We start from the raw sequence: 25836 nt of genomic DNA on the forward strand, positions 1-25836 counted from the left end.
ACATGCTTATGCATCTTACATTAGGCCACAGTTGGGCAAAATAATTAACACAAAGCATAATTTATAATAAAGAATTATCACGTAATTTATTGAATAATGTGCTGAAAGCGAAAAATAAAATGGAACTGCAATACCCTTCGTCAAGTCGAAATATCGTAACAACGACCATTGTAACCCATGGAGCGTCTGTGCTTTCCCTTGTTTAATATTTATCGATTCTGCACTTCCCCTTTTAGATGGCTAAAGATCAACTATGAAGCTCAATGAGGTGGTTGTACATAGTTATGTAAGGTGTCATGAATGGTATACTTTATATTTAATTGCTGTTCTGGTGAGTGTTATGGCTGGGGTGAGGTTGGTGATGGTAGGGGTGCGGGGCACTGCAATGCCTGAAGAGCCACCCCAAGTGAACCCCCAGGTCTTTGTAATATTATACCACTTCGCTCAGGGTGGTAACTGGTCTCAGGCACTGCTTGGCATGCCTGGAGGTCCACCACCAACTCATTTGTCTTGCTGATCTTGAGCTGCAAGTCCTCTACTAGTCTCTGAGTCTTACACTTCTGTAGATGGCATGAGCTGCTGTTGCATTGGAAGTTTGCTGCATGCAGGGTAAACAGAAGCAGAAATGTCCCCTGAGGTGCCCCGATGTTGCCCTCCCCTGCTACCTCTGGCGCAGTCCTGGAGACTCACAGCTTCCAAAATATGAGGGGGATGAAGTTGCAAGACCCTGAATTAGTTTCCCAGCAGAGAGACGAGATAGTATTGAAGACAAAGAGCAGAAAAATAGAAAAACATAGTACTCCCCATGTGAGGTGTCCCAGCGCATCTCCTATGTCCCATCCTGTAGAGCAGGGTTATTCAAATCGGGGTCCTCAAGGACCGAGCCCTGCTGATTTTCCAGTCTTCCTTACCAGGTGTGAAACCTCTGGCCAATCAGAATGAGTAATCATTAAACAAGCCACGCCTGCCAACACTCCCAGTTTCTCTGTCTGTTCCTATTCTCCACCTACTTTTCACCACTCCCTCCTCTATACTCTCGATACACCATTTCCTCCATGCACACGTCACACTCGCTCGTTTTTATGCTGCTGAGAATTGATTCCCCCTGCCCTGTGCATGTACAGCCTGCATCTCCTCAGTATCGTGTGGGTGTTCCCACTGCACATTCTGATTTCCTCCAGTCCATAGACATGCAGTTAGATGATTTATTGTGCCGAAATTGCCTTTAATTTGTGTAAACCAGTGTTTCCCACTGGAACTGGGAGGGAGCAAAAACCTGAACTGCCTGTGGGTCCCTGAGGACCGGATTGGGAATCACTGCAATAGAATATTATGACTGGAGGAGCGATTATTTGTTTTGGGTCTAATGTACAATTAATGAATCTTTTAGTAATCTAAATATTGTAACTGAAAAGTTTTTCTTGTATTCCCAAAATATACTGTACTTTTATACAAATGATTTAATATATTGCTAAAGTAAATGTTTGTATTGTACGGTCGCCGAATAACCAGTTCTCTGCTGTTTCATAAAAACTCCAGCTGAAAAATTCAAAGCCAAAAATACGCAGATCGGAAAGATGAGACAGGAAGAGCTTAGTTTGCTAATCCACCAGGACTGTCAACTTGGCTAATCTGATGAATGTCAGCTAAACAGATGACATCCCTAAGGGTCTTTTAAACTACAGCCTAAAGACGAACAGCTCTGGCCCCTAGAATGAGCACCCATGAAACTGTCAATCAAACGCAGAGTGCAGATCATTTCTCGCTTAGTCACTGTGCTGTTACTCTCGCCACTGTCATCTCCTCCAGGGTTTAGTGCAACAATGTAGCAGTAGTGTTTGCAAAATATTATATGAGTTCTGGAGCTGTTAAAATGAATTTGTTCAAATGTATCAGTGCATGCAAGGTGATTCCTGTGCTCTGGATATAGTACTTGGTATAAAATGCCATGTGGTAAAATGCATGAGCTTCTTCCAATGAGAATTAAATCTGCTTCAGGTTAAAAAGGCACCAAGGTCTTGGCCGAGGGCAGGGAGGTGCAGATGAAAGCATATCCCTTAATGTTGTTAAATAAACCTTTACATGCTATATAAGTTTACAGTGATAAATGTTCGGTTTGGTGTTTTAGCCGAAATAAGAGAAAAAATGTTTTCAGTTACTAAATCACCTGCCAACTACCAAAGTGGAAAATATCTCACCCTCCCTCAATCTTCTTTTTTCCTTTTTCTGCTTCCCCTCACTTCCCCTCTCTCTCTCTCCTTGCTTTTCGTTTCCACAGCACAAATCCCGTGAGAAGAACCTCCTAGCTCTACAGTATTCATGAGTTGCTGGGTGTTTTTAAAGGAAGTTTGAAAAGTTAGAGTGTGAGAGTGGCAGGCAAGGGCCAGATGGAATGTCCAGTACCACCAGCACTGCCATTTGTCTATAGCAAGTTGGTAGCAACCGTCTGAGATATAAAACTCTGATTACAAGAGTTCCCTCTAGGGATGAGGAATCACCACACAGTGGTTCTCTTTCCCTCCTTGCTGAGACTTCTGGAGGTGCTGCTGGGTGTCACTTATGGGCGTGCTGTGGAATACAGAGATTACCGCTTACAGGAACTACGTGGTACAGAGCCGCTCCATGGTAACTGGGGACATGGGAAGCCATGGTTCTACACTGATATCTTGGGGGATCCACAAGAAGACAGGAGCCCCAGGAACACCAACAGAGAGCCCAGAGCTACAAAGGAAACAGCGAGGCAATTAGGGAAATCGGCTGCCAATTCCAAGTCAGGTAACGCATCTGTTTATGTCGCCTGAGATTATGATGTAATTCTTGAGGCAGTTGCTATCAATAATTGATTTCTTCCCTTTGCAGAAATATGTGCAGAAATCATTGGGAATGTGAATTTTTAAAGTGAAATATCAGGGTTGCACAAATAACGATAAGATCAGTAAGACAAATATGCTAATGATTCCAGTTATGGAAGGCTAAATTATTGGGTGTTATGTTAATGATAATGTGCATTAAAAAATATCCGTCCTTCTGAATTTTCTTGAGCTGAAGTAGTGTACTTTTACTACCTGCTTCCTGTAATACAGGGTGCTGGCCACCAGGGGGAAGTAGCAGTCCAGCAAAATAAATTAGTGGCCCACCATTGCGAATATGCTGATATGTTTGATCAATTTAAAGGAGACATGCACGCTATTTGACGTAACAGGATGTTCTTTTGGTAGTTTAGCGCAAGCAGTTTTTTGTATGTGGCAAGAAGTAATTTGTAAATTTGAAACACTAAAATAGTAAATAATATATGTAGTATACAGTATACAATCCTTAAATAATACCTTTACATTGGTGCAGCACCTTGGTCAGCTGCCACTTGTCAGATTTCAGGAGCACTGTTTTGGACAGGCTGCCAGCAAGTGACTGTTAAAGACTGGGACGTGAATTGCCATTCTTTAAGGCATTTGTCTGTGTCATCAATACACATTGATCCTTATCAATTATCAATAGGTTTGACATCTGATTTGTCACATGGGTATGTGGCCTGAGATCCCGTGACCACAGTGCAAGGCTTGTAAGCATTGGACGCTCTTTGTTGTTTTGTGAATATACAGGTAGTCTTTTGGTGGAAGTATTTTTAAAATAAGCCCCTAGAACACATTTAAACAGGTGAATTTTACTCCTTAATGATGTCTGGGGGAATGGTCACTATGTATATGAACTACTGACCCACAGACTACTAGGTGATATCTATTGTAAAAATGATGGATGCACATAATTACACTTTTTCACTCTATAGAAGGTCATTAGAAAGAGTTGCTACTATTGATTCCATGTAGTACCTCATTCATGCCTTATTTCAGGAACATATATTTATAATACTGAAGCAGATGTACATTTCATTCACTTGCGAAATTGGGTTGATTTTTATATCATGCTTGTGATTTCTGTCTCTTACACTTGAACCAAATGGACAAACAAATTGGGGGGGGGGGGTTTGCACAGTGGTGCAGTGGTTAGCACTGCTGCCTCACACCTCTGTCTAGGAGTCTAGGGCTTGAGACTCCATCTCAGCTCTACCTCTCATTCAAGCACATTTTCATCACAGGGTCACCTCTGTCACGGGGTCACCTTCGTTACGGGGTCATTCCGTCACGGGGTCACCTTCATCATGGGGTCATCTCTGTCACAGGGTCACCTCTTTCACGGGGTCATTCTGTCACAGGGTCACCTCTGTCACGGGGTCATCTCTGTCACAGGGTCACCTCCGTCACGGGGTCACCTTCATCACAGGGTCACCTCCATCATGGGGTCACCTTTGTTACGGGGTCACCTCTGTCACAGGGTCATCTCTGTCACAGGGTCACCTCTGTCACGGGGTCATCTCCGTCACGGGGTCACCTTCATCACAGGGTCACCTCCATCATGGGGTCACCTTTGTTACGGGGTCACCTCTGTCACAGGGTCACCTCTGTCACGGGGTCGTTCCGTCACGGGGTCACCTTCATCACAGGGTCACCTCCATCACGGGGTCACCTTTGTTATGGGGTCACCTCTGTCACAGGGTCACCTCCATCACGGGGTCACCTTCGTCATGGGGTCACTTCCATCATGGGGTCACCTCCATCACGGGGTCATCTCCATCATGGGGTCAACTCCGTCACGGGGTCAACTCTGTCACGGTGTCACTTTCATCAGGGGGTCACCTTCATAATGGGGTCATCTCCATCAGGGGGTCACCTCCGGAAACTCCAGTTTTTGTTCCACAGTCCAAAACCATACTATGGTGAATTGGACTTACTAAACTGTGATTGGCATGCAGTGCACTGCAGAGGCTTTTTGAGAGGCAACCCTGCGATGGGTTCGCATCCCGTCCTGGGTTATTCTCTGTCTTGCACCCACTAATTGCAGAATAGTCTCTATCACCCTGCACAGGACAACCAGCTATGGAAAATGGGTGAATCATAATTAGAATGCATGCATTTTCACAAATAACAAAGAAGCTAAGAAGGATCACAACAATATTCACTCAATCAGTTTCAGAAACATCTAAGGAAGTTTCCATTCTTCAGCTTTTATACAGTCGAGGGTCAAAATGGGTGTAGAGTCTATCCTAGTAAATACAGGACAAGGATCTCAGCACACATACTCATAAGTGCCTTGCTGTCCACAGACTTTAAAAAGTGGAATTTATGTGCTGGCAGTGCTTCTAAAAAAACTCTCATAAGAAGCCTTAGCCCTTAGTTGGAACGTTTAATTGTCAGAGGCCCAGCAGATTTCATATGGCAGGCATACGGGATATAATGACACGAAAAAGCTGTGATATGTTTGCAGAGGTGCTGTTACCACTCAGGGAAGTAATATATCACCATCCATTGGTCTAATTGGATGGTTTTGTTCTATTTTCAGTCAGCCTATGATGATCCATATGTTATCCTGGAAAAAATATGACGTAAGTTGCAATAAATGGTAACATTTTACAATAAGGTTCCTTAGTAACTTAGTAGTAACTCAGTTACTACTCAGGAACAAATCATGAACAAATATGGTAGCTACTTGAGCAAAAAGATGCGTTATGATTCACGAATAATGAACAAACACATCACTATTTCACTTTTTGTGTTATTCATTTCTGTTCCTTTAATAGTTCACAAAGGTTTATAAAATTAGCAAATAACAAATGTGACAACTGCTTGAAATAAATGATCCGCTATGATTCATTAATGATGAAAAAATATAAGATGAATATACTGTATAAGTGCATTAATTCATGGAACTAATAGATAAGTAGCGGAAAGGTCCCATGTCCACTCCTTACTTGAGCAAACCAACTTATTGATTTGTTATAATCATAATTAACTGTATCTAGTAGGTAGATAATGATTATGAACATTATAAAGTAATGGTTAACTAGACTTTAAGTTAAGACTGAGTCAACGACTCGCTGCAAAGTAAATAATCAGCAATTTGTTTGCAACTAGAACTTAGTTTGTGGTTTATTGATAAAATACACTGTACCTTTGCTTATCATTGGGGCTGTACTCTCAAGGGTAAATGTAACAGATAGAAGAGAGTAACCTAGAGAAGGCCATTTTAATAATCTTACAGTTAAGTACTTCAGATGCAGGGTCTTCATGTGTGTTTTGTTCCTTTTCAGTCAAAAATGGGAATAAAAAAAAGGACAGGAATGAAAAGGGGAGCCTAAAATCTCCAAATGGCAGCAACGAAGGATTTGGTTACTATGGATTTGGTATAGAAGGTATGTAAATAATAACCATTTGCTTACTCTAGAGCACCTGCGGAACTGCCTGTAAAAATCAAAGGGTTTTAAAAAGTATTCCTGTACTCATGTTTTAGTAACAAAGGATGGTGGGTATCAGTACTCATCTCTCTACCGAGAAACACCCAAAACGCTCTTCAAATAATTACTGTAGGTAACGTAGTGCACTTTTATGGGTGGTTAATGCCTTCTCGAGTTAATGGATTAGACAATCCCTGCAACAAAACCTGTAAGAGAAATAAAAAATCAACAATCTCATACATACGGAAAAGCCTTGTTTTGTATGGATTCATTTGTATGCTATTCATTTTCATTAATAATACTGAGCATTTGACCAGACTAAGAACTTGATGCTAGGGAGCTATATGACTGAACACTAAGCTCTACAAACAGTCTGTTTATATACTCAGCAGGGCTTGTTAACTGAAATAACTTGCGGGTCAGATCGTAGGTTACAGAGGGCATCCACAATTACTGCGACCCTCAGGCAGAGCTGCAACAATCATATTACAGGCCAGTGAAACACAGTAGATCACACGTTTTTCTTTTTTGTTTTAGAAGTACTAGGGATGTGTTATCTATAGTTTGCTTTTGAATGTTGATATCACTGAACGTCAGGGTTAAGAACTGACTAATTGAGGCAAGACTTGATATCATTTTTTGGTGTCCAGTTATCGTGGGACATAAGCGTGTACATTTTGTAATTTCAATAATTGCCTTGTGTACTTGTTGATGTACAGAAATACTGAGTGTTAAGAATCCTGAGCCTTGAAGAAAAAATTGCCTTCACATGTCATTCCTTTACTGACACTATGAGGGACACTGTGAGGGACACAGCACAGTACCAGCTGAAACAAGAGCAACATCCCTTTATGTTCCCATCTACTTGGGACCTTTGTGCACCAAAGAACTGCCTTTGCCTGTTAGTTTAAAAATACAAGTGTCTTTTGTAGCTGGTGATATTTCCATTAAATTCTTTCCACTTGCAGCAACAACATGCGTCTTCTGCAAAATCTATGCTTCACCGTCAAGAACTTGACAGCATGGAGTCATGTCAGGCTGCTGATTAACTTCAGCCCCTGGAACACTGTGACATAAAATAGCAGCTTCAACACATGTGACACAAGAATAAGAGAATCCAGACATGTTCTTTGACTGAACAGGCAGATGTTGGGGAGGGGAAATAATTCAAAATAGACACAGAGACCATGGTTTATGGGGAACTATTATTATTAAACAAAACTAAATCAGGATCTTATACAAAGTAATGTCTTATAGTGTGAATTAGTATCAGTATAGAAATCTGTAATGCTCTTATGTGAAGAGAATCTAAATAAGCCATTTTCACCTGCCTTATCTGAATTTAATTGGTAAAAAAAATGTTTTTCTGCTGTAACTGAGGCCTGGTGAAAAGCTACAAAAACCGCGGACAACAGCGTCCCTCTTCATCATTTTTCTCTACATCATCCACTGCACTTTTATGTTCAATGTTCCTGGTTCTGAGAGAGAATGCCGCATATTATTTTCTATCCATATGATTATACTTTCTTATAATTTTCTCTAGCATTTATACCCATCATACAAACAACACTATGAGTACATTAAATATTCTAACAACACCTCCATTAATCTCGCCATCCAAACCCTTTCAGCTGTCTGTAGACACCTGGTTCAATTTAAAGCATCATAGCATAATAGGGTCTACACTATTTTCAAAAAAATAATAACTTCTGCATCAAGGTAACCAGAGATAGTCAGTGTCCATAAAGGAACTTACTAGTAATGTGAATTCATCTGATTTGATTAGAGAAGCTTATTAAAACATATTCCTTAAAGAGTTTGCAAGATTCATACAAAGGTTTTTATATATACTTGCGTTTTCTGATTGACAACCACATACCAATTGCACAGCCTACACAGTGAGAAAACAATCTCCTTAATCTATAAAGTTACTTTTATGATATACCACATGATATACTGTACCACACGATATACCACATGATATACTGTACCACACGATATACCACATGATATACCACATATCTGGTTTTGCTTGCATTATATGAAGCTGCTGTTGCAGTTTATAGCTATTTAAGACTTGAAGACCTTCTGTATTAGAACATATGTGTCACGGGACGCGGTCGGGCGAAGCGGCGATCGTGCATGCAAGCAGGCAGGAACGGGCAGACAAGCCGTAATCAGGGCAAATACGGGGTTTATTCTGGTTTCGGGGAACAGGGAACATCGGACACTGACTGACATCAATGACGGACAAGGGAAACCGGGGAGACCAGGACTTAAATACACAGGACTAATCAAAGTAACTAGACAAAGCTGGAGACGATCAGGGAAATACATGTGGGTAATCAGGGGGCGTGGCACACACGAGGAGCGGACGAGCCGGGCATGACAATATGTGACCTGAACAGCATATATATATATATATATATATATGTATAAAGGTGGATATGAATATGTTAATACTGGCTGCTAGGTCAAAACATGAACTGAATACTTTGAAAATATAGTAAAAGTAGGTGTTATGTCATATTCAATTTACCTTAAAAATTATCCACCTCATTTAAAGCTTGTATTTTTTTTCAACACCTTGAATTAAATAGCAATGACTAATAGCATGAGTCATGCATGGTTATTTTTGGATACCTGCTCTCCCTTCTTTTATGCAAACTACCAGCAAGTTATTCCCACTGATGATAAACACAGAGCATAGCCTAGTAGTTACAACTGACAAGTGAATCCTTCTTGGGTCAGTCTTACTGGAGACTCAGACAGGGAGCAGAGCTATGAGCATTTTGGGAGAAGGGAAGTGATGAGTCATGGGCTGTTGATTTTTAAGGTCTGTTAAACCGCTGGGGGATCAAATATGAGCGTGTAAGTGACATTCTAAAAGCATAAACCATGAAAATTACAGAATGTAATTACATATACTTCACTTTATTATTTTGGATTTAAATATGTATTATTAGACATCAGTTTTTAAATTTCTCAGCAGTAAATTTAGTACCAGTTTAATTAATTTCAAGGTAATTTTCTTTTTTTGGAACACTGCTTTGATTTTGGTATGTATTTATTTATAAATGCATACATACGCACACACACACACACACACAAACACACACACACACACACACACACACACATATATATATATATATATATATATATATATATATAGCCAAATAAGACTCACTGCACCAAGGGACGGATTATGGGTTGTGTGGGTTTCGCGAGGGCCCCCCCCCCCCCCCACCACCACAACCACCACAATTCAAGGGCCCTTGGCAGCCAAACGCCCTCCCTATAGGGTCAGGGGCCCTTGTAGGCAGAGGATCAAAGAATGTAGGCCCTCTAAAATAGACAAACGAAAATACATTGTTGATAAGCGTTGCAAATTGTTTTGGGCTAGGGGCCCCACGGGCCCCCTGCACCCCAAGGGCCCCTGGGCAGCGGACCCGCTGGCCCGGTCTGTAATCTGTCTTGCATAAGCAGTTGTGGGATATGAGTTGATGGGTCTGTGGATGGATTAATGATGAAAGACCCAATCCATTAGGAACTGTTATGTCATCCTGACAGAATGTCCTCCTCTTGGTTTGGAGAACCTGAAAATTGATGACTTCCAGCTCCATGCATCTTCAATCAAACGCTATGGTCTGGGAGCCCACAGAGGACGGCTTAATATCCAGGTCAGACCTTTGGTGAAGCTTCCAAAATGACCTGAATTCCACTAATTTATGTTGAAACATGGAGTGATGTCATCTACCCGTAAACCTTGTGCTTTTGTTATTTACCCTAAAAATAACACAATAGCAGTGTTGCAGTATGTTTATTTTAAGACAAATCCTAACCACAGGTATGCATTTCTGTTTTTATATATAAATTATATAGCTTTAATCTACAACAAAAAAATGATTTCCCCAAAATAACTTTGATGTCCTAATGGCCTATTTGGTTCAGAAATGATGACACGCCTATAGATAAAGCGTTTAATACGGAATATTTTTAGCAAACATGATGTCTGGTATTCATATTGTAAGTATGTGCTTGCAAGAGGATTCAAAATTCCTCTGGGTTTCAGCATCGGGCTTATGGATGAAATACTCAAGTAATGTCCTGCTAGTATTTAATTTCAATTCATCGCATAACCGGTTAGAGAAGATTGTTAGGATATTTGAAAATTTGTATTCTGTCTTAAATTACATGGCCCATTATATATATGATGATAAATAATGTGTGGCTGGGAAGGCTGGACTTCTTGAGGACGATTTCTTTGATGGAGGCTGGTGCGCAGGGAGGAACGACCCTCTGCAGTGGTTTGAAGTGGATGCCAGGAGGCTGACTAAGTTCACCGGTGTCATCACACAAGGCCGCAACTCCCTGTGGTCGTGAGTAAAGCCACACATCCATCTGTTACCAGCTTCTCTCTGTCACCTCTTTGCCCAACAACACTGACCCATGCAACTGAAATTTTATGTACATTTATAACGTTATTTATAACGTTATTATTTATTCAGGTTGGACCAATGTCTTTAAAAACATGAATGCTTTATTTGCCAGCTGTGGAAGTACAGTTACACAGGAGTGCAGGGTGAGAGTAACGCTTGGAGTTTGACCTGCTATCCCCCTGGAGTATTTTAGGGAGGGGCTAACGGCTTTGGCCAAGGGTCCAATGGACATGTGACTGTTCTTCCAAGGACAAGATTCGAACCAGTGACCTTCTTGACCAGAGGCTCACCATCCCTCAGCTAATGAAGTATAACGCAATATTGTAGAATCGGATACATTATAGGAATCTTCATATTTAATATATATATATGTATATATATATTTTTTTATTTTTTATTTTTTTTGTGACAGCATCATATATTGAGGTAGTGATGATGGGAAAATGGAGGTTGCCGATTGGTTAATGGTCATAAAATACAACAGAATGCTACTCTCTAGGTCAGTTGTTGGTACAATGTCAGTTGTCAATAGTAGAGTCACACACAAAGAAAACCAAAAAAAACCTGGATGCAGGTATTTCATAATATTTTCAATCTCACTGAGAAAGCAGTGAATTTTACCCATACCTCTTTAAACATGTATACCTCTCATCTTTCTATTGCTCTGAAATACCAAGGAACTATGGGTTTAACTGAGTGTATTCATTTCGTATAGCTGACTTTGTACAGCTCCTTGCCCTCCACAGTGGGATTTGATTCCCGTGGACTGGGTTTTCCAACACCATCTGCGACTGTATCTTCCCAAACACCAATATGACCCCTAAGGCATAAAGATAAATAGATGAATCTCCAATAAAACTAGTAACAGCATTTATGTAAATAGAAAAAAATATGGGACCAAGGATTGAGCCCTGTGGAACCCAATTAGTGACAAATAAGGGTTTGGAGATTAGATTTTATCTGTTGTATCCTAGGTTAATCTGAGAACCATGTTAATGAAGGACCCGAGACTGCAGTGCTGCTAAATCTGTCAAGAAGAACAGTATGATCAATGGTATCAAAAGCACTATAAAAATAGCTGCGCAATATTTTTTTAGAATCTGGAGTGGCAGTGATTTGTGCATTTAAAAGCTTAAGAGTTGCTGGGACACAACCAACCCCAGTTTGAAAACCAGATTGGACTCCAGACCCAGCCAGATACTCTGTAAGTTACTTATTAACAAGTCATTCTTAAAATCTTTGATAAGCAGTGCAGAATTGAAATTGGCCTATAGGAGTCCGTATCAGCTTGATCTCCACCCTTAATAAGTAGACGTACCACAGCAGATTTCCATGGAAATTCAGCTGTACAAAAAGACAAATTAAAAAGATCAGCAATGACTGGGGCAGCAATCTTAAAGAAAAATGGCTCCCTGTATCCCTGTACATCAGCCCAGAAAGGAAACTCTGACAGCCTTGATGCTGTAACATGGAGAAATTAGTCCCAAGATTCTGAATCGCACACAATGGCTCCGAGTCTATCGCACTGAGCTCTGTGCTTTTCCTCTGACTGGGAGATCAACTACACATTTTTGCTACTTTTGCCATAATTTGTCTTGTCCTGAGGTGACTTCCTATGCAGTCATTAACTACACTAGCAAAAATACTAGTCGATTTTTATGTTTTTCCCAAGTTAATTGTCCATTATTAGAACATGTAAACAATGATTTACTGACCACAAGCAGATATTTTAATAGAAAAATGAAATTTTGAGAAAAGATGAACAAACGTATCATATTTTACGGATTCTCATTTGGCACAAACAATCAAGCAGATATGTTAATCATATGGAAATTCAGCATGCATGCGGCACCAGTTTGGTCTTATCAAGCCACCAGCAAAGGAAGTGATAGAATGTTGTGTCACATGACCTGGCCACCTGACCTAAACAGAGTAGTCTTGGAGGAGTTTGACCAGAGATTGAAGGAAAAGTGGCCAATGAATGGTCAGCATATGTAGGAACCCCTCCGGGACAGATGGGAAAGCATCCCAGGAGGCCACCTCATGAACCTGCCATGGGTGACACAGTAAAGCCGGCCAGTTCCTGGAGCAGTTGGGGTTAAGGGCCTTGCTCAAGGGTCTAGTGGTGATCACTCTGCCAACCACATGATTTGAACTGGTATCCTTCTGAATCCCAACCCACAGAACTGCACCCCCGACCCCAAAAAAATATTTTTTTAAGCTACTTTTTTCAAGGCATCATTTCATGTATGCTATTTTATAGTTTTATAATTATTCTAAAATGTAGAGAATAATAAAATTTTCTGTGGGTAGGTTTGGTCAAATTTTTGACTAGTACTGTATTTAAACTATAAGCTGTTACCTGTTACCATTAACATCCTATAGTCTCCAATGAACGACAGTTCTACAAAATGTATATTAATGAAACGTTACCTGTGTGACAATGGTATGAAATTGAATAATTAATGACAAGCAACTGGAATAAAGCTGGTAGCATGTGAAATTTAACATTCCGATATCTGATAACAGAATAATTATTGCATTAACGCTGCCTCGAATAACATAACCTTGGCTTGGATTCTTTCCAGAAGTGACTGGGTGACATCATACAAAGTCCGAGTCAGCAACGACAGCCACACGTGGACGACCATTAAGAACGGCACGCGGGATGTGGTGAGTGACCGGTTGAGGCGTGCGTGTTCTGACCATGTAGAGAATTCCTAGATTCCCCTTCTCATCATTGTTGATGTAGTCCATAATTACTTGACATGCGCAAAGCAATGCTTTCCAAATCACTCCATCCATCCATCCATCCATCCATCCATCCATCCATCCATCCATCCATCCATCCATCCATCCATCTTCCAATTGTTTATCTTGGACAGTATCACGTGTGTGTGTGTGTGTGTTCGGGGGGGGGGGGTGCACAATCATTTCCTTGGACTACTTAAGACTTTTAAACAGTACTTTATATTTAGCTAGTAATTACATAAATGACATTTTATTAATCTGACTAATGAACATCTGATTAGTATAATTAAAAAAAGCTAGAAAATACAAAGTACTTCAGTATTTTTTTTACTTTTGCAAAATGCTAAAAAAGCTGTATTTCTGTACCACAGGTTTTCAGTGCAAACAGCGAGAAGGAGCTTCCTGTGCTGAACAGCCTGCCCACGCCTGTGATTGGCCGGTACATCCGCGTGAGCCCGCACTCATGGTACCCCAGGGGCTGCATTTGTATGCGAGTTGAAATCCTTGGTTGTCCGATGCCAGGTGAGGAACACCTGGAGTCCAGGAGAAGATACACCAAGTCTGATGGCACAGGGACACGTGTCACATATGGGCCCCCGCCTGTCCTGTCTGCTCTGCTACTGGCTAAAGCATTTTTTTTGCCTCAGCCTGACATGAGTAACATCCAATGTACCATTGCTTAGTTTTCAGATTTTCCTGCTAAATCTTCATCTCGCCCATTTAGCATTAATTTCCAACATTTGCTCCAGTAACGTCTCAGGTCCAGCGAGGGGGGAGGGAAATACAGTATTTACCGTTAATTTATTCATCTAGTTAGATTTCAAGCAATTCTCCAAAAGCAATAAACTCTTAAATCTTACCGAATTCTTAGCTGTGTTATAAATATTTTATGTACAGAGTGAATATCTGTGAAACCTATTTTTCCAGATCCCAATAATTATTACCATAGAAGGAATGAGATCACAACCACAGACAAGCTGGACTTCAAGCACCACGGTTATAAAGAGATGAGACAGGTGGGTCAATAGCCGGTGGCCACATAAAGGCCTGAAGAGAAAGGCATGACCCAGGACCCCGAACACCGCGTTTGACTATCACAGTCACCAGATTATCAACAGGGAAGTATGAAACTACTAATTTTACTCAGTTTTTTTTGCATTGAATGATATTATTTACTAAGTTTCTACATTTTTCCCATCTGCCCATCCATCTATTTCCCAACTGGTCAAGAATGCTGGGGGCAGGCCTGGAGCCCATCCCAGTCCGCACATGGCACGAAGCTGGGTTTCACACTGGAGGGGTTGTCAGTCCATTGCAGGACACACACAAAGAATCACACACTTTGGGATATTTAGACACCAATTACTCTGATTGCATATGGCAGGACAGTAGGAGGAACCAGAGTACAAGGAGGAAGCCCACTAAATACAGGGATAATATGCAAACCCCAAACACAGCGCAGTGGGGGATTCTAGCCCCCATCCCGGGAGGTGTGAAGCAACAGCACTACTCACTGAGCCTCAGTGAAGCCTTCACTAAATATTTATATATGAAAATGTTGTGCTAATGAGCCCTGACTGCTTATTGCCAGCAAAAATGTAATGATCCTAAATAAAAGGCCAGCATAATTAAGTGTCTCAGTATTTATTGACTGTCTTTTCATTCCAAAAACTTTTCTGACTGTGCATTTGTGCTGACTTACATATCTGATTTATACCGGGCATCTCACCATATGAAATAACTTTCTTCAAATAGGTGTTGATCACCACTGTACTTTTCAAAGAAATAATGGCAGCAGTTTTTAAACTCGTGCAAAATGTATTAATTAATCACCAATTATACAGACACTCCTCACTTAACGACCTGTTTAACGACCACCCGGGCTTACGATAAGCTTTCCTCTAGGTCGGGATTGTGCATTGTACGAGAACTTTGGTCGTGGAAATGCCAGCATGGCGTCTCAGACAGGGATGGATTACGGACCGGGCCAGCGGGGCCGCTGCCCAGGGGCCCTTGGGGTGCAGGGGGCCTGTGGGGCCCCTAGCCCAAAACAATTTGCAACACTTATCAACAATGTATTTTCGTTTGTCTATTTTAGAGGGCCTACATTCTTTGATCCTCTGCCTACAAGGGCCCCTGACCCTATAGGGAGGGCGTTTGGCTGCCAAGGGCCCTTGAATTGTGGTGGTTGTGGTGGTGGTGCTGGTGGTGGTGGTGGAGGGGGGGGGGGGGCTCGTGAACGTTTTGCACAGGGGCCCACACAACCCATAATCCGTCCCTGGTCTCAGAGCCTAGTATCTCATCTTCCATCACCTTCTCAATCTCAGTGTTGTTCCCGCAGTTGGCCAGTATTCACTACTTGATCATTCACAATCTCCAAGACTATATATTTTGCCTATAAATTTGCATTTTATCGTGATTTATTGAGCTAATTTTCTCTTTCTGTTTATTACAGTATATGCTTGTATATTTATAAATATACTAAATCTATTATCGACCAATTTGTTAAATGACCTAGTCGTAGGAACGTAACTTGGTCGTTAAGTGAGGAGTGTCTGAATTTGTTCATGATTTGTGCTAAGTTACTACTAAGTTAATACTAAGTTACTAAGAAACCATATTGTAAATTATAACTGTGCCTGGGACCAGCTGCTACTGTAGTCATCGAGCATGCAGTGCTGGGTGTCCCGTTGATTTCCAGGGTGCAGAATGTGAGACAGTTTTTTTGAGAGATTCACGTGGCAGGTTAACACTTTACAATATGGTTCCTTAGTAAGTTACAAGTAACTCAGTCACTACTCAAGTGCAACTCATATTTTTTATATGATACCTGCTATGCCACTTCTCTGACAGCTTATGAAGACAGTTAATGAAATGTGTCCAGACATCACAAGAATTTACAATATTGGGAAGAGCTACAATGGTTTGAAACTTTACGCCATTGAGATTACAGACAACCCCGGACAGCATGAACAGGGTGAGTAAAGTCGGCAAAATATTTAGCTAGAAGAAAGGAATGTAAGAAGAGCAGGACAGATTACTTACCATTTGTTATTATTAAACAAAGTAAAATCAAAATTTTTTAATGCCATTAAGGTTAAGCAGCAGTCCTTTGAATTGCATTTGAGTTGTATGAAATGTGCTATATAAATAAAGTTTAATTGTTTATACGCTGATTAGCCTGGAGTGCCCCCTCCCTAGCTACTTACAGATTCAAAATACGTCATTGACTAATAATATTCTTTGCATGAATTATGGCCCCTATTTTGCCCCGACGTAAAAAAAATCTTTGAATTGCCCCTATAAAAATGCATTTATTTGCTACATGTATTTGCCTGAGATGCATGTTTTCATCCAGGTGAGCCAGAGTTCCGCTACACTGCTGGTTCCCATGGTAACGAGGTACTGGGTCGGGAGCTACTGCTGCTACTGATGCAGTTTATGTGTCAGGAGTACTTGGTGGGTAACCTGCGGGTACGCCACCTGGTCGAGGAGACCCGCATCCATCTGCTGCCCTCCGTAAACCCAGATGGCTACGAGAAAGTCTTTGAGTTGGTAGGTGGAGTGATTCTCCACTGCTGACCTGCTTTAAGATGTTACATGTTGCTCCCTTTTATAACAAGGTATAAATTTGCTGTGTATGCAGCTGTTGGCAAACTACTTTTCACATAATATTTTTATGCGTCTTTTTTACTCTCCAACTAGTAGGTTTTCTGGATGTACAGTAACACTCTGGGCTGGGTACCAAACGTTATGAGGATGGGAGATAAAAAAGACTCTTCACTGGGGGATGGGAATTAGTAAAGCAGTGGGAAGGAGGGAAAACATGTTTCAGGTGCATCATGGGCGAAATAAAACAAAAAACGGATTCCGGGGAATGGAGCATCATGTCATCATGGTCTTGGCACGATCGTTAAGAGTCAGATGAATTAAGTAATTGGGCTTGTCACCTGACTTTGTTCCACAACGGGTCATCCAACTCCTGCCCTGTCTTATTCATACATAAATTTAAAAAAATAAATCAACGTGTAAAGCCAATAGATCATTCAGCATACTTTGTATGGCAGATAATGAAAATTAAATCATATTTTGGCGATGTAATAGTCAAAATAACGTTGCTTGGTTAAAGTTTTTTTTCTTTTTTAATCTTTCATTTAGGGCTCGGAGCTTGGGGGCTGGTCCCTTGGCCGCTGGACTCAGGATGGCCTGGATATTCACCACAACTTCCCAGATCTTAACTCTGTCCTCTGGGAGGCGGAGAGCAGGAAGTGGGTGTCACGGAAAGTTCTCAACCACCATCTGCCTATTCCAGAGTGGTATTACTCTAAAAATCATACGGTCAGTCAAAGAGAAATATTTAAAAATACGATAAAAATCCATCCATCCATCCATCCATCCATCCATCCATCCATCCATCCATCTATCCATCCATCCATTGGCTTACTGTTTTCAGACCTTCTCAGAGCACAGATTCAAAAATCACCCACCCTCTCAACTGAATAATAATTGAATATAATGGTGAAACTTTGCTATATTCCTCCTGACTGCCTAAACTTTGAAAGATTCAATCAGAAAATTTTAATTCTTGCCTACACATGCAACTTTGTCAAACTGGTCCTCAATCTGGTCTCAAAATTACTCTTTTACCTTCTGCGGAATGGCAAGAGCGTCATTAGAGATTTATGAATAAGGGGATCTGATTTTAATGATGATGAATGAGAACACACTGTTTGATCAGTGTAGAAGTAGGACAAAACCCCTCCTAAACAGTCCTAGGGATTGCAACAGGGCAACAACGTTTATCAGAATTTCATGTTCAAGAAAATCCCAATTTATTCACCTGTAGAAACATGCCTGATTTAAAACACAATAGAAACATCAATGCCATTTATAAATCTCTAGCATAATCAATAGAATAATCCTTTCTCACACAGGTTGCCGTGGAGACACGAGCACTTATTTCCTGGATGGAAAAGATTCCCTTTGTGCTGGGTGGGAATCTACAGGGGGGTGAACTGGTGGTGACGTTCCCCTATGACAAAGCCCGCTCCCAGTGGAAAGTGCAGGAGCAGAGCCCAACGGCCGATGACCCAGTGTTCCGCTGGCTGGCCTTTTCTTACGCCTCCACCCACCGGCTGATGACAGATGCCGGCCGGAGAGTGTGTCACACGGAAGACTTTGCTAAGGAGGAAGGCACAATCAATGGAGCTTCTTGGCACACAGCTCCTGGAAGTCAGTCCATTTCCAAATGCCTCTACCTCTCTTTCAAAAATAAATCTAGACCTGACATTTCGTCTCGACTGTATTTCAGTTGAAGAGCGTATTACAAATTATTTACTCCTAATTTATTTTTCCATTCACCTTTCAGCTTTCTCTTTTCTTTCTTTTCGAAGGTGTTCTCAGCTATTATTTAAAATGAATTTAGTTTAAATACCAGAACAGATTCAAAGCCCATTGTGAGGGGCATGCGATCTGGGCCACCATTTTTTTTAGGGAAATGAATCAGATGACTGGAATCGTTTGCACTGATTGGTCCCATCTGTTCCTCATTCCCAGTGCCCCTATATATTAGCATATTTTGCTTTTGTTTTGACAGTAACCACAGACCAGGGCCCACCCTTTGTGTTAGGCCTGAACATCTGTGCTGTGTGGTGCTCGCATGTATTCGTGTCCCCCCCCCCCCCCAAAATTAGCATTTTTATTGCTCTTTATTATTTTGTTTCCTGTGTTCCCATATTTGAAAAGGGAATTTCCCTATAAAGAAAAAGCCTGGACCAAACTTAACGTATCACATGCTTCTCTACACCAGGCTTCCAAAGCTGTTCATTACGTTTTCTTGATTATTATGTTTTTCGGATTATTTCCGTGTCACTTTCAACGAAAAGCTCAGAGAATGAGTGTTTCAAAATCGAAAGGCCTGTTTTATGCACCTTGGAACCGGGGGTCACCCACCCCCAGTACCCAGCAAACTTCTGGAGCGTCATTAATAATGCAGCGATGAACAATCATGAATTAATCACCCAGAATTCAAGAATTAAAACCGATAAAATTTCATTTTTAAAAAGTCTGTTTTTTTTTTTTAAAAAAAGGTTCTATTTGAGCTTTTTAAAGGCAAACAGACACGTGAACATTACTTAATGTGCCACCCCGCCTCGTTCAGATCGTTCCATTAAATAGCTGACCTATAAACCGCTGTTGTTTTGCAGGCATGAATGACTTTAGCTACTTGCACACTGACTGCTTTGAGCTCTCCATGTATGTGGGCTGTGACAAATTCCCCCATGAGAGTGAGCTGGCTGCAGAGTGGGAGAACAACCGTGAGTCTCTGCTCGTCTTCATGGAACAGGTGAGGACGGCAGGAAACACACGAGTGCGAATGCATGTATACACACGCCCAAGTTCGTGCACTAATGGAAAGAAAGTGAATACTATACAGTAGCTACAGTATGTCAATAGTTTATGCATTTAAACGGCTGAATGTCAACACACTATGGATAGTATTTGTCTGTATATTGGACAAAAGCTTAACTTTAGCCAAAATCACTATCATCTGGCACCCTTTAAAGAACTTGATTCTGTTAAGATGAACAAATGTTTACTCCGGGATCGCTTTTGAGTGCTGGCTGGCCTGCACTGATAATTATTGGCTTTATCGATTGTTTTCACTTAGTGAGTGCCAGGCCTAATGTGGAATTACATTATCTATCCTAGCCGTTCGACCTTATTTAACCTTATTTAATCAGGTTTCTTCATCAAATGTCACAATGGGACTGACCAGAGCACTGCAGTGTCCTAAACACTAAGCAGAAACTTCACATCTTCCTCCCACACATCTTCTTCCAGTTGGCTGTTCTATTTCTTATTGATTCAGGGTAATAACATTAACTAGAGTATGAACTGACGGAGAAATTATACCAAACTTTGGTGAAGTACAATTTGAACTACATAATTCCAATTAGAATGTATTAATTATAAACCCATACAATTATAAAATACATTAAAACACAACATTTGTCTGAATACATTATAAATGATTATATAATTATTACATTATACTGTATGTTACATATTATATAGTATATGTATATTAAAATGATGAACAGTGTACTGTGCCGACCTGGATACGTAGTCAGAAGATGGATGATGATGGATAAATGGTGTGGTAGCACTTTTTAGCACATTCCATTTATATTTAATTTGAAATATTGTAGACCTGAACTAATTCTTGCTTAATAGCATTCAGTTACATTATGACCGCAGTGGCTCCAGGGTTGGACCCTGTCTGTGGGGCTTGTATGTTCTCGCGTGTTTCCTTTGCCCATTTTCATTAGGGCCCTTCATTGCCTATGTCCTGCTGCTTGCGGAAACCTCTACTCTATATCCAGCCTCTACATCAAATTGCAACTGACAACCTGACATCATAATGGCAGCTGTAAAATATGTAATATATGTACCTAGAGATATGCACAAATGGCCAGGCGTTTTATGGACACGCGGTGCACGTTCGCCCTTGTTAAATGAAGCAGAATGTAGTGATTGATTATGTTATCCTCTTGCCTGTCCAGGTGCATCGTGGGATCAAAGGTGTCGTTAGGGACATGCAGGGCCGGGGAATTGCCAACGGCACCATTTCTGTGGAAGGCATCAACCACGATATTCACACAGGTTAGACAAACTGAGTCATTTTTGTAATACTATATTCACACAGGTCAGACAAACTGAGTCATTTTTGTAATACTATATTCACACAGGTCAGACAAACTGAGTCATTTTTGTAATACTATGTCTAGTACCATTAACATTTTTAGAATATTTAAAATGTACTTTTTATATATGAAGAATAGGAAAGTGTGATTTTTTTAATTTCTTTCCATAGAAATTGGGAAAATTGATACTTTTTTATCATTGTCAACAAAATGCTTTCATCATTTCCTTCTGTCACTGTGGATGGCTACTTCAGTCGGAATTTCCCTTGTGATACAGAGGAAGAGCTTTTCCATACTTGACATGTGCTGCCTCAGGATGGAGTAGCATAGATATAAAATGTCCTCTCCCCAACAAATCAAGCACAATGCACCCAACACAGATGGAATTAATTGGCAATTAAAATCAGATTATCCGTGAAATCTTGGAGTATTTTTCATATATCTCCGAGCTCAGGAGGTGAAATTCAGAGATACAACATGGCTGTATGGGTAAGCGTGTCCTTCTAGATGAGGGCATCTAAACATGAATTGTTTTTCTGCAGGGAGACACCAGTACTGGCTTTTCATTCCGTGTAGCAGGATCTTCTTTTCTTTCTGGAGGGTGCAGTCTTATGTCAGATTCCAGTTTCAGCAGATGTATTACTGTAGCTTTAATTGGAAATGCTGGGGTCTCTCCCTGTGCAGGGCCCTGTGAAGATAGGGACCCTGTTCTGCATCAGCTCTGCGGCTAAATCACAGACATTGCATTGACATTGTCAGCCACAAGCCTCTAGCCCACACGCTGCCTTGCTTTGGGAGATAAAACTACTGACATCTGGCATGAAAATGATCGGTGGTATTTTCTAAGTATGGGGAGGAGGGGGAGCTTTGGCTGTCAGCAATGACTGGGAAGGAATATTTCTAGACATGCAGGGAAAATACACCTTCTATTATCACTCATCCCACTGCGCAAATGTCATAACCAAAATTCTTTCATATCCTCATATTAGTTACACTGGTAATGAGTATGAGATTTCAAAATGGTTACGGTAGTGAGCGGTATGAAGACCATGCTAACGTTTGGCAGATCTTAAAAGCTTGGAGCGCGCTACCTAAAAGTGAGACTTCATAATGAGACTGGCTACTGGTAAAAGACCTCATTAAAGTCAGCGCTGCCTAATGGGGATTCATTTCCTGTCCCTGCGTCAGTGTGTGTGGAGTTGGATTCTTCTACTATATCCCCAGGGTGCCCCTGTGTCATGCCGCGTGTCCAAAACCATATGGTTAAGTGAGCTAGTGTCTCCAAATTGCCTTTAGAGTACAGTGGTATACTAATGTATGTGCACCCTTGGTCAAAATTTCTGTTAGCAAGTAAAAGATGACCTGATTTCTAAAAGGTGCAAATATGATGCATTTCTTTCTTTTTTTAATAATCCTGCCAGTTTTGTAAGCTTCTGATGCAGAATTTTGTGGTGAGGATGCAAGAGAGGTTCTCTTTTGGTGACTTATCCACGAAGGTTTTTTAGAGTCTGCCACCACTCTGCATAATCTTGCTGAAGGTCTTTTTCCAGTCAAAGAGAGGTTTTGATTTGCTTTTCTCACAATCTTACAAACAGTTCTCTCAGAATGTTTTTTTTGGTCTTCTTGGCCTCAACTTTGCCTCCGCCATTCCTGTTAACTGCCATTTCTTCAATACATTATGAACTGAGGAAACTGCTACCTGGAAGCACTCTGCTATCTTCTTATAGCCTTGTTCTGCTTTATAAGCATAAATTCTTTTCATTTTCAGAGTGCTAAGCAGCTGCTAAGAGGACCTGATTGTTGGTACAAGGTCTGAGGAGTATTTATAAAGCATTTATAAAGCTTTTGCATTTGCATAATCTGGCCTTTGCTCATGATAACTGTTACAATCCATAGCCCTAATGAGCTATTTAAGGAGACTTTGGTAAAACTTGTCTGAGAGTTCAGTCTCTTGGGGGGACAAACTTTTACATGTTGCTCTTTCGCTTTATTCCACTCTAAAATTGTATAAAACAAAAGTAATACACTAATCTTGCTTAAAATGTTGAAATGAATGTTTCTTTATGCCTTTTGGAGAAAAATTATACATGCTGTTCCTTAAGAACATCCTTTAAGTTTAGAAAGCTTTAATTATATTTTATAACATGGGATTATCTGAATCTCTGTCAAATCCATCCATCCATCCATCCATCCATCCATCCATCCATCCATCCATCCATCCATCCATCCACCTATCTTACATGCTTGTTTGTCCTATGCAGAGTCCAGGGTCTCTCCCAGACACACTGGGCACACGACAGGGAATAACCCAGGATGGGGTGCCAACCCTTAGAAGGGCACACACACCATACACTCACACTTTCACACCTAGGGACAAAGTGGCAAATCCATTTTACATTAGCAAGTTTTTGGATCATGGGGGGGGGGGGAAGGGACTGGACTGGACTCCAGAGGTATGAGGTAACAGTGCTAACCACTGCAGCACCATGCCAGCCTCTATTCTGCGGTTTGTCAATTTTTCATGGTAAATACAGTATTTATATAAATAAATGTAATGTCATTTTTCTACAGTTATTACAGTGAAGTGAAGACAAAATGCAATGGATTCATTATTTGATTTGCTTCTCGTTATAATCATGACACAAACAACAGGTTTCCTTTCATTCGTTTTAGCGGCAGATGGCGACTATTGGCGACTTTTAAACCCCGGGGAGTACAGGGTGACAGTGAGGGCCCAGGGGTACAATCCCGCCAGCAAAGTGTGTGAGGTGGGCTATGACATGGGCGCCACCCAGTGCGACTTTGTCCTCAGCCGTACCAACCTGTCGCGGATCAAGGAGATCATGGAGAAGTTTGGCAAGCGCCCCATCAAGCCTCTGCAGCAACAAGTCAGGCACAGGCAGACTCAGACATAAGGATGCAGAGCAGTGAGGACAAGCAGGTGATATGAAGACCTTTCTCAGACCTTTTATGCCGACAACTGGACATGGAGAGTTCTGGAATGGATTAGCCTGTGGGTGGACATTTCTAAGAGGGATCAGTATTTGAAGCACTTTTTCCATATTTTAGTGCCTTACTTTTAGTTAATTTTAAATTAGAACTAGTGGCTTATTAGATGTTTTTTCCTTTTGTTTTAATATACAGAGTAAGAAAAATAAAATGAAAATAGATTGATTTCAAAATGTAACCATCCATCATCATTTCATGAAGTGAAATATACTATGTCAATTCACAATAAATCTGGAAATGAATAGTAACCAGCTAGTTTGTTCTTTGAAAGCCATCTTAAACACGTATCTCAATTAACCTGACAGGGTACTGTATCCTGATTAAATTGCTTATCTACTACAATAAACTAACAATAAACACGATTTTCATAATGACACCACTAAAGCAAAAAGTAACAAGTGTACATCGATATGCTCAGAAAATCAAATTAAACTTGTAGAGCACGGTGCTACAATATTTTGTGATTTCTGCCCCATGTATGAAAACCCAGATGTGGCATTTGTGGAATGAAGACCAGACTGCATACGTCTAAGGAGGAGAGCAGCAGCATCTGACCTTGGCAGCACTACAAAGGGCAAAACTCTCTCTGAAACTCTTCCAGCATCTAAAACTAAACTGCAAGCTATAAAAACCTACCTGACTGGAATTCTGCACATGTGTAAAAACTCATGTATCCTGTGATTCTCCTGCTTCTCTGGTGGTAAATGAATTACAAGAGTAAATATACTCTAGATATATATAAACAGTAAATTTTTAAATAGTGGAGCAATTTCTATAGATAATATAAATGTAGACTCTATTAAAATATGCACTCATTAGCCAATTTACTTGGGACACCTGCTTGCTCATCCAAAGAGTAAATCCTGTTGGTGTAACTTAGCTTGCTGACAGGGAATCACTTACTGCTTGGCAAAGACAGCTGACCTGAGATCTGCGTGTTGTGACTGTCACTGCCATACACAGTGGTCTCAGCTTTTCCAGCCCACCCTGGAATTTTCACACACTACGGTGTTTCAAGTTTACAGAGAATGGTGCAATACCCACACACACACACACACACACACACACACACACACACACACACACACACACACACACACACACAATACATCTGGTCAGCTAGGGGCGTCAGAAGCATTTTGAATGTGGGGGGGGGGCACACTGGTATAAAACTAATATTTTATGCTAAATGTGGGGGGGTTCGAACAAATAATTATTCAATTTAAGGGTGGCTACGCCCATGCGGTCAGCTGTAGTTTTAAGAGTGGAATCAGATGAGTGGAGCCTGGCAAAACATGTTAAAGGTAACATGGAAGCTACAAGTGCTAAATTAACAACCACGTACAAACTACCCTGTGCACAATGGCTTCTCGCCACTTCTATATTCTTAAAGTGGTTCTGGAGGCAAAAGTGGGTCCTCCATATGTTACTAGCCTAGCATACCTAATGAAGTGGCCACTGAGTGTAAAGCTCGTAGTGATTAAAGAAAAACAGCTAAGGAGTACACTGCTCATTTCATCCATTAAAGGAAACTAAAGGACAATTACAGTAAACAAAGGCCTTCAGACACTGACCAGTATCCCCTGCATCAATCTCAACTGAAAGATCACTAACAACTAGCTTCCACAACTGCTTACAGTTC

General features: G+C 40.9%; 1 protein-coding gene across 2 annotated transcripts; it reads left to right on the forward strand.

Annotated features, from left to right (window-relative positions):
* Positions 1-2288: 2288 nt before the first annotated feature.
* On the forward strand, positions 2289-24442 carry LOC125739360 (inactive carboxypeptidase-like protein X2). Of its 2 annotated transcripts, XM_049009394.1 has the most exons (14): positions 2289-2775; positions 6143-6244; positions 9860-9969; positions 10529-10668; positions 13317-13401; positions 13851-14001; positions 14407-14495; positions 16333-16456; positions 16838-17034; positions 17638-17817; positions 18414-18711; positions 19686-19825; positions 21045-21144; positions 23859-24442. In XM_049009394.1, exons 1-14 carry the CDS (start codon positions 2487-2489, stop codon positions 24098-24100), a joined length of 2247 nt encoding a protein of 748 aa, XP_048865351.1. In that variant the 5' UTR covers positions 2289-2486; the 3' UTR covers positions 24101-24442. The 2 variants fall into 2 exon arrangements, with proteins under 2 accessions (XP_048865351.1, XP_048865352.1); XM_049009395.1 differs by lacking the exon at positions 6143-6244.
* Positions 24443-25836: the final 1394 nt, after the last annotated feature.

The sequence above is a fragment of the Brienomyrus brachyistius genome, chromosome 3 (genome assembly GCF_023856365.1).
Source record: "Brienomyrus brachyistius isolate T26 chromosome 3, BBRACH_0.4, whole genome shotgun sequence".
Lineage (NCBI taxonomy): Eukaryota > Metazoa > Chordata > Actinopteri > Osteoglossiformes > Mormyridae > Brienomyrus > Brienomyrus brachyistius.

What these genes read in the sequence shown, in the direction of transcription:
- LOC125739360 (XM_049009394.1), top strand. Translation starts at nt 2,487, where the DNA reads ATGAGGAATCACCACACAGTGGTTCTCTTTCCCTCCTTGCTGAGACTT. An exon ending in CCTTGGTTGTCCGATGCCAG is followed by an intron (nt 14,002 to 14,406) that starts GTGAGGAACACC and finishes CTATTTTTCCAG; the next exon opens with ATCCCAATAATTATTACCAT. An exon ending in ACGAGAAAGTCTTTGAGTTG is followed by an intron (nt 17,035 to 17,637) that starts GTAGGTGGAGTG and finishes TCTTTCATTTAG; the next exon opens with GGCTCGGAGCTTGGGGGCTG.